This window comes from Magnolia sinica, chromosome 14, assembly GCF_029962835.1.
Source record: "Magnolia sinica isolate HGM2019 chromosome 14, MsV1, whole genome shotgun sequence".
In the NCBI taxonomy this organism is placed as follows: Eukaryota; Viridiplantae; Streptophyta; class Magnoliopsida; order Magnoliales; family Magnoliaceae; genus Magnolia; species Magnolia sinica.
In genome coordinates this window covers 16,108,595-16,127,354 of record NC_080586.1, presented here as the reverse complement: position 1 = coordinate 16,127,354, position 18,760 = coordinate 16,108,595, and the positions used below count along the sequence as shown (strand labels likewise).

The 18,760-nt window shown below is 39.9% G+C and overlaps 1 protein-coding gene across 1 annotated transcript; it reads left to right on the top strand.

The window, feature by feature from the left end:
- Positions 1-6,521: 6,521 nt before the first annotated feature.
- LOC131225177 (uncharacterized) lies at positions 6,522-18,522 on the top strand. Its single transcript, XM_058220641.1, has 7 exons — positions 6,522-7,045; positions 10,427-10,504; positions 10,609-10,751; positions 11,724-11,794; positions 12,036-12,131; positions 18,046-18,138; positions 18,243-18,522. The coding sequence occupies exons 1-7, from the start codon at positions 6,593-6,595 to the stop codon at positions 18,323-18,325; spliced, it is 1,017 nt and encodes a 338-aa protein (XP_058076624.1). The 5' UTR covers positions 6,522-6,592; the 3' UTR covers positions 18,326-18,522.
- Positions 18,523-18,760: the final 238 nt, after the last annotated feature.

Genomic DNA, 18,760 nt, shown 5'->3' with positions numbered 1-18,760 from the left:
AAACTGATGTTGAAAATCCTCCTTGTAGCATCCCAGGATCGGAACCTGGCGAATGGGCGCTGGGAGCCGAGAATGGGGTTCTACGGAGGCTGTCAGCGCCAGATTCGGCGATCGGGAATTTTGTGAGCCCGGTTTCCGAGTTTGGGGCGTGACAACTAGTCATTCTAAAAAATGGTCAACGGTTTTATATCCATTGATTCGACCATTTCCAGCCGCCTATAAAACCTAGATCATTTCACACTTCTCTTCTCACACCGCAATGCACCATCTAACACCACTATAACCACACTACCCACGCCCTTGCTCACACATATGCCCATGTCTGAGCGCAAGCATATGCACTTGAACATGCAAATTGAGTATCTCATCCTCTATTTCTCCAAGTAAAAATACTCCTCACTCAATCACTTATAAACAACAACTTTTCTCACACTCTATTTGATGTGGGACTAAAGAAAAGTCATTTTTTATTTGATTTTTCGAAAATCATTTTAAAGGAAAATTGAAATTTTCAAACTTTTATTTATTTTTGAACCATGAATCCAGTGTCAAGGAATAAATCTTGATGTGTATGAACCTGTGTGTGTGTGGGGGGGGGGGGAAGGTTTTATGTGGTCAAGCTCATGGGAACTTCCTATGAGGTCGAGCTGCGTGGGCCCCACCATGATATATGTCGAACATCAACACCGTGCATTTGATGGGTCCCCTTTAAATTATGGGATATCCCAAAAATCAGCCGTATACGGAACTCAGGTGGGCCATACCATCTAAAATCATGTGAAGACATGCCTAAAACATATAAAGGCAGTGGTGGGGTCCACCTGAAATTTGGATGTGTATGAAAATTTTTCTAATCCCTCATCCAAGTGGGACATACATAATGGATGGGCTGGATTTGTGAACCACATCTCGGTGGGCCCAACAAATGATTATGAATGTTTTAAAGGAGGGAAACCCCTCTCAACTTTTGTATGTGGTGTGGCCCACGAAAGTCACGAATTGACTTGATTTTTAAGCCCTAGGCCCACCATGGAATGGCACATCTGACTGATAGGGTAGATGTTTAACACGCATCACGGTGGGGCCCACATAGTTCAACCTTATGGAACTTCCCATGAGCTCGATTGCATAGAACCTTTTCATATATATATATATATATATATATATATACACCCATGAGGTTGAGCTATGTGGGCCCCCACCGTGATGCGTGTTGAACATCTACCCCATTAGTCAAATGCACCATTCGATGGTGGTCCACGGGCTTAAAATTCTAAGTCAATCCTGACTTGGGTGGGCCACACCACATACAACAGTTGAGAGGGGTTACCCTACCATTAAAACATAATTAATTATTTATTGGGCCCACCGAGATGTGGTTCACAAATCAAGTCCATCTATTGTGTGTTTCCCACTTGCCAGAGGGGTCAGACCAAGTTTTAGCTGCATCCAAAACTCAGGTGGGCCCCACCATGTGCTTTTATATATTTGAGGAATGTTTTCACATGGGTTTAGATGGTATGGCCTACCTGAGTTTCATATATGGCTGATTTTTAGGATATTTCATAACCTAAATGGGGCCCATCAAATGCACGGTGTTGATGTTCGACACACATGACGGTAGGGCCCACACACAGATATATATATATATATATATATATATATATATATATATATATATATATATATATATATATATATACATATATATATATATATACATATATATATATACATATATATATATATATATATATACATATATATATATATATATATATATATATATACATATATATACATATATATATATACATATATATATATATATATATATATATATATATATATGGTACTATGAGGTTGACCTCATGTGAACTTCTCATGAGGTCGAGCTATGTGGGGCCCACTATTATGTGTGTCAAACATCTACCCCATCAGTTAGATGCATCATTTCATGGTGGGCCATGGGCTTAAAAATCAAGTCAATCCATGACTTGGGTGGGCCACACCACAAACAACAGTTGAGAGGGGGTTATCCTCCCATTAAAATATTCGTAATCATTTATTGGGCCCACCGAGATGTGGTTCACAAATCCAGTCCATCCATTGTGTGTGTCCCACTTAGATGAGGGGTCAGACCAAGTTTTAGCCGCATCCAAAACTTAGGTGGACCCCACAAAAGTCCTTTTATACATTTTAGGCATGCCTTCACATGGTTTTAGACGGTATGGCCCACCTAAATTTTGTATATGGCTGATTTTTCGAATATTAATTCCATAACCTAAAGAGGACCCATCAAATGCACGGTGTTGAGAACTCATGCGAACTTGTTTGAGAACTCATCCGAACTTGTTTGAGAACTCATCATACGTGATGCGACTCCAACATTTGAATAGTCCATGTAAAGCAGCACCTCATGAAACCCACTAGGCCTAATTTTTACTTTGATCCAAAACTTTGGTGGGCTATGAAAAATGAAAACAGTTTCCTCCCTTGATTTGCATTTCTCTTTGCTATGACTCACTAGAATTTTAGGTCAGGGTGAAAATTTATCCCTTGGGGTTTCATCGGATTCCACATCACATGGACTATTCAAATTAGACGCCCATGACAGTGTGCAAAGGTGCGCACGTGCATAGGTGCGTAGGTGAGCATGACTCTCTCTCTCTCTCTCTCTCTCTCTCTCTCTCTCTCTCTCTCTCTCTCTCTCTCTCTATATATATATATATATAGAACTTGCTCTACGCTCTCTCTCTCTCTCTCTCTCTCTCTCTCTCTCTCTCTCTCTCTCTCTCTCTCTCTCTCTCTCTCTCTCTTCCTATTTTAAATATTTTTTCCTTTTTTAACTAAAAAAATTCTGTTTGATACGCTTCCCATAAGGTCGAGCTGTGTGGGCCTCACTGTGATGCATGTCAACCATTAACACCGTGTAGTTGATGGGTCACCTTTAAATTATGGGATATCCCAAAAATCAGCCATATATGGGACTCAAGTGGGCCATACCATCTAAAATCATGTGAAGACATGCCTAAAACATATAAAAGTACTTGATGGGGCCCACTTGAAATTTGGATGCATCTGAAAATTGGCCTGACCCCTCATCCAAGTGGGACACACATAATGGATGGGCTAGATTTGTGAATCACATCTCGGTGGGCCCGACAAATGATTATGAATGTTTTAATGGAGGGTAACTTCTCTCAACTTTTGTATGTGGTGTGGCCCATACAAGTCACGGATTGACTTCATTTTTAAGCCCCAAGCCCACCATGGAATGGTGCATCTTACTGATGGGGTAGATGTTTGACACGCATCACGGTGGGGCCACACAACTCGACCTCATGGAAAGTTCCCATGAGCTCGACCGCATAGAACCTTTTCCCACACACACACACACACATATATATATATATATGACGAACTAGCTATGCATTTAATGGAAACTTTCTTCTTAATTAATATAAGTAAATGCTTTCACTACACACTAATTTCATTTTAGCATGGAAAAGTGACCATGGCTTGGGCGGGTCCTACCATGGTGTTAATGTAAAATAAACCCGACCATCATTAATGTCACTCCACCTTAGATCAAGGTCTCAAAATTTATCCCCATGAGGTCGAGCTGTGTGGGCCCCACCATGATGTATGTCGAACATCTACACCGCGCATTTGATGGGCCCCTTTAAATTATAGGATATCCCAAAAATCAGTTGTACACGGAACTTTGGTGGGCCATACCATCTAAAATCATGTGAAGACATGCTTAAAACATATAAAAGCACTTGGTGGGGCCCACTTAAAATTCGGATGTGTCTGAAACTTAGTTTGACCCCTCATTCGAGTGAGACACACATAATGAATGGGCTGGATTTGTGAACCACATCTCGGTGGACCCAAAAAATGATTATGAATGGTTTAATGGAGGTTAACCCCTCTCAACTTTTGTATGTAGTGTGGCCCACACGAGTCACGGATTCACTTGATTTTTAAGCCCTATGCCCACTATGGAATGATGCATCTATATGATGGGGTAGATGTTCGACATACATCATAGTGGGCCCACACAGCTTGACCTCTTGGGAAGTTCCCATGAGCTCGACCGTATAGGACCTTTTCCATATATATATATATATATATATAGCAATGCATTTAATGGGAACTTTCTTCTTAATTTATAGAAGTAAATGCTTTCACTGCGCTAATTTCATTATTTTAGCATGGAAAAGTGGCTACGGCTTGGGTCGGTCCTATCACTATCACGGTGTTAATGTAAAATCAAACCCGGCCATCACATATGTCACTCCACCTTAGGTCAAGGTCTCAAAATTTATCCCTATCCGTAGTCCAAGAGGATTCCACTGTTGGAATTAGTGTACATGGAAAGGATCACCCTCCAAGCAATTTCCTGTAGCGTGACTTATGTGAATCATGTATGAATCTTATTCTCCGGACCTAGGCTTATTTTTGATGTGACATCTAATGGTTGGAATAAATTTTACAGTTTCATCATGATGGGCCCTATAAAAATCAAGGGTAGATGTCTTTCTCCTAATTATTCTCATTGGTGTGGTCCATCTGAATCGTGGGTTAGCCTGATTTATTAGCTGCAGGCTTATTACTTGATTACACATCTAATGGCCTGAGTGGATCTCACACGCATATCAGAATAGGCCCCAAAATTTTTTTTGGAACGGGCGTCATGTGATACCTGTTTTCAGAACACCCAAAACACTACTCTAAGGCGTAATTTAATGTGGTAGTTAATACTCGTAATGATGCCAGTCTTGGATTAGCCACTAAACCCGACAGTAACTCACTAATGAAGTGATATCACCACGTTGTGTGGGCCCACCATGATGTATGTGTTGTATCCACACTGTTCATCCATTTGGAGAGATCATTTTAGGACATCAGCCAAAGGATGAGGTAGATCCATAACTCAAGTAAACCCCACCATAGAAAACAGTGGGGACAATGACGCCCACCCTTGTAACCTTCATGGGGCCCACCATGATGTCTATTTGAAATCCAAGCTGTTTATAAGTTAACAAAAACATGGAATAAGCGAAAACACAATTATCAGCTTGATCGAAAACTTATGCGGCCTTAAGATGTTTTTAAGGATAGGTGTTCAATCCCCACTTTTTTCTATGGTGGGTCCACTTAAGCTTTGAATCTGCCTCATTCTTTGTCTGGTGCCATAAAATGATTTTTCCAAATGGATGGATGGTGTGGATAAAACACATAATACATCATGGTTGGGCTCACATAAGCTAGTGACATAACTTTAGTAGCTAATCGCGTCCAATGCTAACGCGGCAGCGTAGTTCAAGTACGTAATTAATCATCGTGATGCTGGCATTATACACATAAAATGTTGTGGACCACGCCACTGTAAATAGTGGTGATTGACTATTATAAACTTCTTAGGGCCATAAAAGTTTTGGATAAAGGTGATATTTGTGCTTTCCCTTTATCAATGTCAGTGTGACCTTGTCAATACGTTCGATGGCTAAAAAACATTACGATAAGCAGAAAGTTTTTAACAGTGGGTATTCAATGTCTACTCTTTTATGTAGCGTGGTTCACTTAAAATTTGGATCTACTTTATTTTTAAGATCATATAGTGGAATGATGTATAAAAACTGATGGATAGCGTGGATATATAGAGCATACATGAAGGTGGGCCACACAGTCAGGTAATTACCCTACTGCTTTGTTGCCAGGTATCACTGATCTACTCCCCCACCTTATTTCTGGGAACCAGCCATCCAAGAGATCCACCTTTTATGTTTGCACAGGGCTACTGTGATGCGTACCACCAGATCGATGTGTAATTCTATATGTGATTCAAGTAGGCCATACAAATAAAAACAGTTGGGAGAGACATCCACCCTTGATTGTTACCATGCTTGCCCTATGAGCATGTGAAATCCATTGCAACCACTGGATTCCACGCCAGATTCTAGGCCCGGGGGCTAAAATGAAGGCTCATAAATTATTCAAGTGAGGCCATACTAAGGAAACAGTCTCCAGTGTAAACATTCCTTGTAAATTGTTTTTAATCGTGTGGTCTATCTGAACCACTGATGAGGCTGATTTAAGGGCCTTGGGTGTAACATTGGGTTACTTAGCTAATGACTGAGGTGGATTTTACGTGAACACCATGGTGGGGCCATCCTATGCCAGTAGCTCCTTTTCCTCGTTCGTTAACATTAATTAGCATTAATTCAGACAACAGACACCCAGGTGGACGGTCCAAATAGTTGTGTTTGAGCATCTCTCTCTCTCTCTCTCTCTCTCTCTCTCTCTCTCTATATATATATATATATATATATATATATATATATATAGATGGCACCCATCTGCATCGAGGCCTATCAGATCAACCGTTTAGATTACTAAAATATGGGCCCACATTCAAGTAATTTGTGTGTCAGCTAACAGTTCGTTTGCCCATGACCCTTCTCCCTCGACAGTCCCTGCAAAGTTGCATCTATCGCGACGGACAGAGGCCCACCCAAGAAAGAGGCCCAGCGAAAGTGCAAGTATTGTAGGGCGAAAAGAAAGGAAAATTTCGTGAGATGAGATGAGAAATCCCTCTCTCCCCCTCAAATTCGCGTTCGTCTTCTCCTTCTCTCTCGCAATCTCTGCTTCCTCTTCAACATCTCCTTCCTTTCTCCCCTTCTCTTTCATCAGATCGCCGACATCTCATTCTTCTCCCAAGACAGCAGCTTCTAATCTTCTCTCTCTTCTCGGGAGCCAAGAACAAGCGGCGAGGATCAAGCTCAAGGAAGCCGAGGACCTGAGATCTTGCCTGCGGTTTCTCGTCCCGTTTTCTCCCAATTCCAGCGAGAAATTCCAGAAACTCTCGCTCGGATGTCGAGATCTGATCGATGGACGACGGAGATTGACGGAGAGGGAGGAGGACGAGCTGGTGTGGTGGCCGCCGGAGCCGGTGATGGAGCTGGCCAGGCTGGCTGTGGATTCCGGGGGAGATCCGGCCGCGATTCACCGAGCGCTCGATCCGACAACGTTGCCGGTGAGTTTGGAATTTCCGGTTTCTATTCGTGTGTGGTCAAGCGAGGTTGACCAAAATGTGCTAATCGCAGGACACGATCATGCACATGGATGGATGGTTGGAAGATCTAGACCGTGCGCCTGGTAGCCAGGACTGTGGATTTGCTGTTGTACAAAATCGCACTAGGCAGACAGTCGTGATCGTTTGTTCGGTGGACTTCAAACGGACGGCTTAAAAGAAGTGGATCAAGTTTGAACGGGAAAGTCCACCGAGCCGGTCATTTGGGTCTGCTGATATGTCTGACTGGAAAATGCAATGGCTATCCTATCCGCGAAGGACGCGGATTGCACACTGACACTGCCAGTAGCAACCAACGTCGCTGCTGGATAGTGCTCTGTGGGCCCCAAAATGATGTATTTGTTTTATCCACACTGTCCATCCATTTTGTATCATCATTTTAGGGCATGAGCCCAAAAATGAGGCAGATCCAAATTAGAGGTGTTCCACACCATAGGAAAACAGTGGTGATTGAAACACCCACCGTTAAAAACTTCTTAGGGCCCGCCGTAATGTTTATTTGCCATCCAACCAGTTGATTGACCTGGATGAAGGGAAAACAAAAATAACAGCTTGATCCAAAACTTTTGTGGCCCCCAAGAAGTTTTTAATGGTGGGCGTTCAATCACCACCGTTTCCTGTGGTGCAGTCCACCTGAGATTTGGATCTACCTCATTTCTGGGTCATGCCTTAAAATGAGCTGGTAAAATGGATAGATGGTGTGGATCAAACACATACGTCGTGGTGGTAAAATGAGCTGGTAAAATGGATAGATGATGTGGATCAAACGCATACATCGTGGTGGTAAAATGAGCTTGAAAAGTGGATAGATGGTGTGGATCAAACGCATACGTCATGGTGGGGCCCACAGAGCACTGTCCAGTAGCGACTGCAATCTGCATTCATCCGCGAAATCCTGCTATCAGCATGTGTGCCAACGTGGCATCCCAGATGTTCATCAGGTGGGCCCAACTTGTAGGCCCGAGATAAGCTGTTTTTGGGAACCCTTCAGAAATTAGGTCAGGTTTGGGTCCACCATTTTGGACCCAGTTAAAAATCGGCTCTAGTCAGGTCCACTTTGTGTACGGTTCCACTTGCACGGGAATTCCTGTGTACTTCTAATGTATGTGCACAAGCCAAGCTGCTAATCAGGTGGGCCCCACCTTTAGATATCCTGTCCCGTACATCGATATTTCAAGTATTGTATAACGTCATTACTCCGATCCTTTGTGGGAATTACCCATTATAACAAACTTGCAAAATTGATCTCTTTATCATAAAGAGATTGGTTGTTCCTTACCCTTAATTGCTATTGGAACAAAAAAGATCACAATCCAAATTTGGTAAAAATGATGTCTTTGTCAATGGCAATAGCATTTCTGTTTATCATGAAGAGATTGGTTGTTCCTGACCCTTAATTGCTATTGGAACAAAAAAATATCACAATCCACATTTGGTAAAAGTGATGTCTGTCTGAATAGCAATAGCATTTCGCTGTCCATGAAGTTTTGAAATATCTAAACATCTTGGACATGGATGTAGATGTAGGTATTTGTGGAAAAAAAGGGCACACCTTGATACATGTCAGGAATCCTTTGAAGACTAGGCCTGTTTGCTGATCTGGTGGGTCACATGCACAAAAGAAATACAGTTAATTGACCAACCGTCCACATTACCATTCATGTGCAACCAACCTGATTTTCTGCCCTAGGGTGTCTACACGACTCCTGCTCGATGCGCGGGGATGGATCTCTCACACTTGAGCCGAGTTGACATGTGTAGTTCTGGTAACTTCAACAGAAATGATTCAGGATGAGGTACCCATAGCAGATGAATATTATCATGGATCTAGATTAGGCAATTATTTCAAGTGGCCCTACTTGATCATATTCTTGTTAGAAATCAAATCATTTGGGCCCATTACCAGTACAAGATTTCTACCTTTATGTATTGGACCATGGACATGAATATACAAATCTCACCAATTGGATGATCCATGCTGCATGCTGAGGATCCAAACCGATTGAATCTTTCATCGTGGAGGTAATATACAATGCTAGGGTGAGAAACTGTACAGTACTTTGTACAATTGTGGCCCATGGTTCAGTCATCAAAAACATCAGCCATGGGATTCGTCAGGGAACTCCCATCGACGGTGGGGACCACAATATCCACAGTTTGGATCTCTCAACCATATGACAAGTCAAGTAGTATCATACAATGAGAAGTGATCACCTATTGACGCCTGCATCACTAATAATTAATTGTTGTACGGGGCTTTTTTAACCATTGGATGCATTAATTGGGAAGGTATCAAATAATTATTTTAATGCACACCAATCCATAGCTTAAGTGGTAGACTGAATGAAGAGAACCTCATTTCAACACTGAGGTCTTGGTATCGATTCCCAAGAGGGGTGTGGCTGACAGTGGGCATGTACTAACAATGGGGTGTGTACTAACAAGCTAACCCAAATAATAATAATAATTATTATTATTGTATTTATAATTATTATTCTAATGCATCCAATAGCTAGAAAATCCATGTATCACTATTAGTGGTGCAGGCTCCTGTAAGTGATTGATTCTCAAATACAATTTCTCAGACTGAGCATTTTAAGAGTACCTCTAGTCATATGGCATAGTCCAAGCCCAGCATTGGATCTTTCATTAGACAAATGCCGTTTTTATGTTTTCTATCTACATATCATCCTCAATTCCTCATCAGACCAGGGCCCTTTGTATATTTTCTGTTTATATATTGTCTCTATTTCACTGGAACAGGATTCATGTAGTCAAACTCAATTAGTTGGTAACTTGGTGTAAGGCTTAGATGATGATGATATTATCTCTATTTCATTGGAACCCAGTTTACGTCAATTTCACATTTCAGCTGACCTCGAACAACTGCCACAATTCTTATAGGGAAATCTAATACAGCACCGCCCACAATTTCCTTATATGGTACTCTGCACTCAAATCAGGCACTGAGGCACATGACACAGCAGTCCATGATCCAGACCACTAATCAGGTGGGTCTCACCAATGATCAGGGTCTGTAGAATTGAATCATTTTAACCGCCCATCACTGACTTACAAATGACATTAGAAAGCAATATTGGTAATGACCAGTAACCATTGAAAGGGCAAGTCCCATGAGTTGGACCGAGGAATCCAATCTACATGAATTACAGAAGTGGTACTTCCACCGTGCGACCCAACTGATCAACAATCTGGATTGGATCATGAAATGGAAATTGGTGTGCTGGACTCAGATTGGGTCTCCCCATTGAAAGAGCCTGTAATGTAGCCACTTAAAGCTTAAATTATATCGTAATATAACAGGTACCTGACGTCGATGGATGCAAGGAGGACCGATGTGAGCTCACAAGAACTCCATATGGGCGGCGCTTCGTTAATGAGGTTTACGTCAAATGATTCATTCTTGAAAGCAATTTTCATTTCTCAATCATATTGATTATTGATGATCAACTCAGGTACATTTTGCAATTGAACACCATGTACAGGAATTGAACTCATACCTTGCATTCTTGTTTGAAATAATTGTTACTCGCGGTCCCTCAGTTGGATTGAATGTATCACTGAATCGCTATGACTTGTTCCATGGTCACCTCTTCCTCGCCACGGACTCTGGAAGGCTTGGCATATTGTGAGTTCAGGAATCCTTATTCAGTGAATCATTTAATTGAAAAGAATTTAGTTTGAAGTTCCATGAATGCTTTGTTTAGTGAGCGATGAGAACCACATCTGGTTGCAACTTGCAAGAGATAGGGGTTGCCTTTGTGGCATACGTGCCAAAGTAGCATGAGTGTGCTAGATCTTGGACGTTCATCAGGTCGTCCCACTGTGAACATCGTCTGGCCCAAATATCATGCTTCTCCGTTCATCCAATGCTCGCCACATGCATGAAAAGTAAAGACAATTGGAGCAATATGACCGAGGGTTCATATTCTACATATACGTGGACCAGACTGATTTTTGGGCTAGGGCATTTTCACAATTAAGTGCCACTTGATGAATGACCCCAATCTAGCAAACATTCCATGCTAGCATGGCAGACGTGCTGCGAAGAAGATCCTTCATCTCATGCAAGTGAGTCCTGTTTGCATTATCTTGTTAATCACATGAATGACATATTTTTTTCATCAGAGTCTAAAGGTAATGGTCCATTACTCATTTTCCTTTTCTTTTCTTTTCTTTTGTTTTTTTCCTCAAGGATTGAAATAACAATATCTCAGAGCTAGCATTCCTAATTCACATGTTACTATAGACTGCAGCGATAAAGAGTCAGTCCCCTGAGCTAATATTTTCTGCAAAACATGGGGGACTGAGGATGGACAGAAAAAATGAATTTGGTCCGAAATAAATATAACCACCAGATGCCTTTCGGTTATATTCTCTGCATGTATGCTTCTTTCCTTGCATGGAGCTCTGCATGCATTCTTCCGGGCCTTAAATCATAACCAAATCGATTCTGGTGTTTGTAAAACATAAAAGAGTATCAGTTTGGATATTCTGATACTCTTTAAGTTCTGTGCATGCATCATTTAAACCAGAAAATCTGATTCTTATTAATACTATTTATTGCCATGGTTGGGATTTATTCATTCCAATTTTCCAGGTTCCATGCCAGAGAATACCCAGCCTATGAAAAGGAAGTGTTCCCTTATCAAATGGGATACTGCCAAACGGGTAAACTATGGTCGGAAGCAATCTTCTACGCTTGTGTTTGTGTTTCTAAAAAAAATGTAGACATATGTTTGTTTTATGTGTGGTTTCTTTTGTTTTTTCTTTCTGATTTTTGATGTCCGCTTTTTGCTTTCGAATCTCTAAATGGGATTTTAAAAAACAAAATAATTCTGCCTTTTCAACTACCAGTTGTGCATAACTTGTGTGCTGTTCTAACTTCTGACCTACCTTCTGATACTTTCAGGATCTAATGTGAAGTATGATGACTCAATGAATCTAAGGAACATTCTTTGGTTGGCTCCATTGCCCAGTGATGTCACAAAAGCTTGGTTGGCACCTGGTAAATGTTCCAGCTACCACCTGGTTACAGAATAATTTCTGAGCTCTTCATCATGATGTTGTTTCACTTGTTTTCTGCACTACACATTCTCTTTACAGTCTGTTATGTCCTTTTTATGCATGCTTCTGTTTTACAAATTGAGTTTCTTTCCAAGCTTTCTATGGAATGGTTTACATTTTTTTCAGATTGAGAATGATATCTTCACACATTTAATTGTTCTTTTTATTAATATGTGGGCAATTTTTCCCCTCTTGGAACCTATATTTTGATTTCCTGATTTTCTTCGGTGCTAGAGTAGAGGATGCATTCTGAGAGTATTATATCATTTTTAGTCCATCTAATTCAGTTATGGTGCTGTTGAGATAAGCTCTTACATTTTCTTATGCTTTTCTCTATCTATGTGATTGTGTTTGTTCGTCAAGGAGAATGGTAACACATGGAAGCTGGATTTAGTTACCCTATAATTGATCAAGGAGAATAACATGATCAGATACTAAAAAAATATAAAATCTAAAAGCTTACAGATCATATAATGTATTGACATCTGGTGGAGGAAATTTTGGCTGTCATACCATGCTATTAGCATGGAGAGGCATCAGCTGCCTGATAAGAACCTCGTGCGGCATCCCTTAGTTTACATCCACTTAAACCCACTGTGTAAGAATATGTTGATGGTGAAAGACAAGAATCTAGGGCTTACAAGAGCATATAATAGCTCTCTCATATAACCCAAATTGAAAATAAAACACTGTGGAGTGTGATTCTTTCTGTATTGACTGCATTCTGTGTGTCTAGATGGCGGGCATGCATTCTCAACACAAAGGGCGTCTAAAATTAGTTTGATGTGGACCCAAGTAAAACAGAATTCAAATTTTCCAGCTTATTACACAAATTTAAATGTCTTTCCTAGATGCACAAATGAGATATTTGAAGCCTCGTAGTCAGTGTGTGTAGGTGATGTCTTGAGATAACTGACACAAAACAAGCATCATAACATATCACCAGCATAGATTAACGCATATAATTTCATGGGAGGACTGAGGCCATTTGGAGGAAGACTGAATCCCAAGGATATAGTGTTACGGTTATTGGCAGGGTGTTTCCATCAAATAGGAGATACTGTCTGAGAAACTGCATTAAATGCTGTGTGCAGAGAAAACATCAGGGAAGAGCATGGTATTCTCCCTTCCCAAATGGCCCGTTTGTCTTTGCTAACCATGCTATTTCCCTGCCAGGATTCTGTCAAACAATCTGTATAGTAATAAATTATTCTCATCTGTCTTCTATAATACTCATAATCAAGGATTGAAAATCATTTCGGTGTGTATTGTATCGGTCACCACTGAAACCAGGTCATATCCACCCATATCGAGCCAATACAGCCATATCGTTTAGAGACAAAACCGGTTTGTTTTGAGCGATATGTTTGGGTTTGGAATGATACTTCAAACCTTGCTCATAACAGGATGATCAACCACCTCCATTGTTTGGTTTCTTTATGTGGGAACCATTGCAGAAAAGCACCCGCACACAATCGATGTAGGCAAAGCAAAACAACAAAATATAAATTAAAAAAAAAATAATTTAAAAAGAAAAGAAAACCAAAACCCTCGAGGCAAAGGGAAAAACAACAAGAGACATAGCTTTCTTTTTCACTAGAACAAGAGAAAAATACAAGGCTTACGTCTCTCCCACTCTTCCTCGGTACAAGAACTATCAAACCAATGAATATCTCTTTCTACCTGTGATCCCCCTTATATAGACCATATTACAAGAGAGCAAAACCCAAACCTAGTGAAATTAGGCGTTACCGTACATGAGTGAGAGAGAGAGAGAGGGAGAAATGTCTCTCTACGGGAGACGCGTGAGAGAGAGAGAGAGAGAGAGAGAGAGAGAGAGAGAGAGAGATGTCTCTATGTTGGAGATGTCTCACACCTCAATGTTTCCCACTTGAAGACTTGTTTCTCTAATAGTGGGAAAAACATTTTCAATAATAAATGCTCAAACGTCACCAATTACTAAGTAGCAACAAGCTCAAGAGAAATCTTGCACTAAACAAACTTTTCATTTGCAATAGGATTCATCGGTATATTCACTACATTGTCGTCTGTGTGAATCTGTCCATCTTCCACCACGTTGCAAATAAAGTGATACTGAACATCGATGTGCTTGGTCGAAGCATGAAATATTGAATTTTTAGCCAAGTGCAATGCGCTCTATCATAGTGAGTCACCACCACTTTCTACTTGAATTTCAATTCTTCTAGCAACATCCTCAACCAAATACTTTCTTTGCATGCTTGTGTAACTCCCATGTACTTTGCTTCTGTAGTGAACAAGGTCATCACGGACTATAATCTCAACATCCAACTAATCGCACCATTAGCCAAAAAGAAAATGTTACCTGTGGTAGATTTTCTTTTTCCATGATTTCTTGCATAATTTACGTCCACAAAATCAACGAACTCTAAATTTTGGCCACTATAAAAAATAGTCGCCTCAAAAGTACCCTTCATGTAACAAATGATTGAATACTCCCAACCGCTTGCTTCTACTGCTTGTGCAATGTCTACTCTCTACCACCAATGAATATCTCACTTGAGAAATATTTGCCTTCCCCACTCCTGTGCTAGGAGAAGGTAGCCTGCAACAAGTAGGAAATGGAGTACTTATTGAATTAGGATTTTGCTTATCGAAGTAGTATCTTTACTAGTACCTACAACCAGTATGTCATCCACATGTAGTAACAAGATAATAAAGCCAATGAATACCTCACTTGAGAAATATTTGTTTATTGCTCCTACTGCTTGCGCTATGTCTACTCCCAATCGATTACCCTTCAAGTAACGAATGATTGAATACTCCCTACCGATTGCTCCTACTGCTTACACAATGTCTACTCCCTACTGCCAATTAATACCTCACTTAAGGAATATTTGCCTTCCCCACTCTTGTGCTAGGAGAAGGTAGCCTACGACGAGTAGGAAATGGAGTACTGATTGAATTAGGATTCTGCATATCGAAGTAGTATTTCTACTAGTACCTATAACTAGTATGTCATCCACATATAGTAACAAGATAATAAAGCCATCATCACCATAGTTACGAAGATAGGCACAATGGTTTGCCTCACATCCCCAGAATTCCAAACTTACAATGAACAATCCATTTGTACCAACACCTTAGTTTCTGTTTTAAACCATAAAGCAATCTATTCAGCCAACAAAGAGATTCATCTAATTTTTTTCAATAAAGTATTCAAGTTGAGTCATATAAATTTCTTCATCAAGATTTTCATACAAAAAGGCAGTTTTTACCTCCAATTGCTCAAGCTCCAAGTCAATCACTATTGTCATACTCAACACAATATGAATAATACTCAATCTGACAACTAAAGATAATTTCATTAAAGTCAATACTTGATTTATGAGCATATCATTTTACCACTAATCAAGCTTTGCATCTTTCAACACCCCTGTTGGTATCTTTTCTTAGCTTGTTAATTCATATATAACCAATAACCTTCTGCAATTTGGGTAATTCAACCAATTCTCAAGTCTTGTTTTTATACGAAGCTTTCATATCCTCCTCTATGGATGCTCTCCACTGGTTAGCCTCCACAGATTGACATATCTCTGAGTATGAACAAGGATCTCGCTCTTCTATCATGCAAGCATAAGCTGTAACGTAATCCTTGAACCAAACGGGTTTTATAGCTCTTTTCAGTCGACCTTAATCATTTTGAGTTTCAGCACTGGGTGTATCATTTGCATGCTCTCCATCAGCTTCATCTTCCACGATATCATCAATTTGTTGATTTTCTGAATTAATAGGCTTATTTTGAAAATTCCATTTCATTGTCTTTCGCAACTCTGAGCTCGGCAATTCCTTGTCTCTCGCCATCTAATCTTCACTAAAATGACATCTTGGCTGATCACTTGTGGGCAGTAGGGTTCCACAATGCATACCCCCTTGTTTTATATGCATAGTCAAGAAAAATACATTTTTTGGACCTACATCCAGCTTAATCCTTTGCTATTTGGGAATTAATACATAAGTAACACAATCAAAAGCACAAGGGAGCAAATCACTAACAAATTTTCATACCATATCTCTTAAGGGGTTTTGTAATCTAGTGCAGTCATAGGAGAACAATTTACCAAGTAACAAGCTATGTTAATAACTTCCATAAAAAAATTTAAATAATAATAATAATAATAATAAATAAATAAATAAAAACATTGTTCTAGCCTAGTTGGACTCAACATTCTCCTAGCATGATTCATAAGCGTACAGTTCATACGTCCAATGACTCTGTTCTATTGTGAAGTACCAGGGACCATGTGGTGCCTCTCAATACCATGCTCACTATAGAAATTCTTGAATTCTTTTAAGGTATACTCTCCTTTGTTGTCAATTCTCATACACTTAATCTTCTTTCGCTTCTAGTTTTCGATTAATGCTTTAAACTTTAATGAAATAAGTAAAAGTATCACACTTCTTTAGCATGTAAACCCATACCTTCTTGGAGAAAACATCAATAATGAAATAAAATAGTTTGAACCTCATAAGGATTTGACAAGAGCTTCCCAAGTGTTAGAATGAATTAGATTTAAGACATATTTTTAGCAGTAGAAGAGGAGAATTGAGTTTTATGGAGCTTTTCAAATAAACAATCCTCACCAAAATTTAAATTAATAAATTTTAAGGTAAGAAGTAAATTTCAATCAAGAAGCACCTTTAGTTCTTGGTTACTTATGTGATCCAACCGCCTGTGCCAGATTGTAGTAGAGTCTTTTTCATGATATTGGCAACAATAGCATCACCAACCATAATATCTTTATTCAACCAATATAATCTGCCAATCAATCTCCTTTCGCCATCACCATCGCCCCTTTTACAATATTCAGTAGACCTTTTTCATTAGAAATTGTAGCCATCTTCATCAAATTTTCTGAATGATGGAAGAATCTTTCATAGACAAAGTACATGCTGCACACTCGAAATTGTACATGTGATATCATCAAATATAGTAATTCTGACATTTCCAATCCCCGTAATTTTACATGTGCTGTCATCACAAATGTAAACTATGCCACCATCACATAATCGATGTATAAAAACAGTCCATTCGTGGAGTCATATGGAATGAAGCCCGAATATGTACTCACCTAACTAATAAAGTGGGGAGAGGAACAAATGAGGGAGGTGATGAGCCTCCCCACCACTTCCATTGATGGTTCAAATTCTCTCATGGATCTCCCTCCTCGAATAAATCGTCTTTCTCAACCAAGTTTCCTTGGGAACCTTTTGAATCCAATGGGCATAGAGATTTACATGGTTTGAAATGAAATTTTCTTCTTCACTAAATAAGAGAATTCAGAAATATAAGGCTTACCTCTCTCTCACTTTTCCTCTGCACAAAAACTATCATACCAAGGAACCCCAGAAGAATGCACTCTTTCTGCCTGTGATCCCCCTTATATAGATCACATCACGGGAGAGGAAAACCCAAACCTGGTGAAACTAGGCTTTATCGTACATGAGTGAGAGAGAGAGAGAGAGAGAGTCTCTCTATAGGAGATGCATGAGAGAGAGAGAGAGAGAGAGAGAGAGAGAGAGAGAGAGACGTCAGCCATCTCAACAGGAACCACTATCTACACCCACTGTGACTACTAAATACACCCATCCTTACGACTTTTGGTTCTTCAATTGTACAAAGGTTGCACTGTTGTATTACCAAAATTGGAAAGGATGCATGTGCTTCGCAGTCAGAGTGGGTGCTATTTATACAGCTATGTGTTAGTGAATGCTTGTTTAGACTTTCAATTCAACGTCTGAAACTGACAGGAGATTAGATATTAGTATTTACTTTTCCTTACTCCATGTGATTTGCTTTATTGCTATTTGATTAGGAGTGCTGGTGGTCCTGGATGCTCGTCCAGAAGGGATCATTTATAAAACTCTGGTACCAGAATATGTCGATTTTGTGAGAACCATCTATGAAGGTTGGGATTATGTTTGTTTCAGCTACTGTTTTTACATTGGGAATTAGTCTAGATTATCATTATTCTGAAAAGCCTCCAATCTGATGCATTTGTCTTATGTGCAGAGGATTTTGGGGATGCTGTGGTTGATGTGAACTACTTCAATGTGGAAAATGCAACTGCGGGCAACCAGATTTTCATTTGTTGACAGGAATTATATCATCCTCCACTGTAAAGGATATACATAATATTCCCAAGATGTCAGTCTGTAGTTTGAGTGATCCGGACCATTGCTCTGATGGGCCCCACTGGATGTACCATGTCCCCAACCTATCCTGGATTGGAGGATATTGGCCACCAATTATCAGTCCTTTTAGTTAAATATGGATGTCGCTGCATTTTTCCCGTTTGGGTGTTTATTCTCTGGCCACAAATTGAAGGGACAGAACTTAGGATTGTTCTATCAAGGAGATTTTCTGGGCATGGTTTGTTAGACAGGCTGAAACATACCTTGTATAGCTAGCATACCTTATATAGTTGGTTTTCCATAGGTAGATGATTCTGATTTTATTTCCTTCCTTATATAGATGCTGTAATTTCTATATATTCAACCCCTTTGGGTTGTCTCAAATACAGAAAAGCT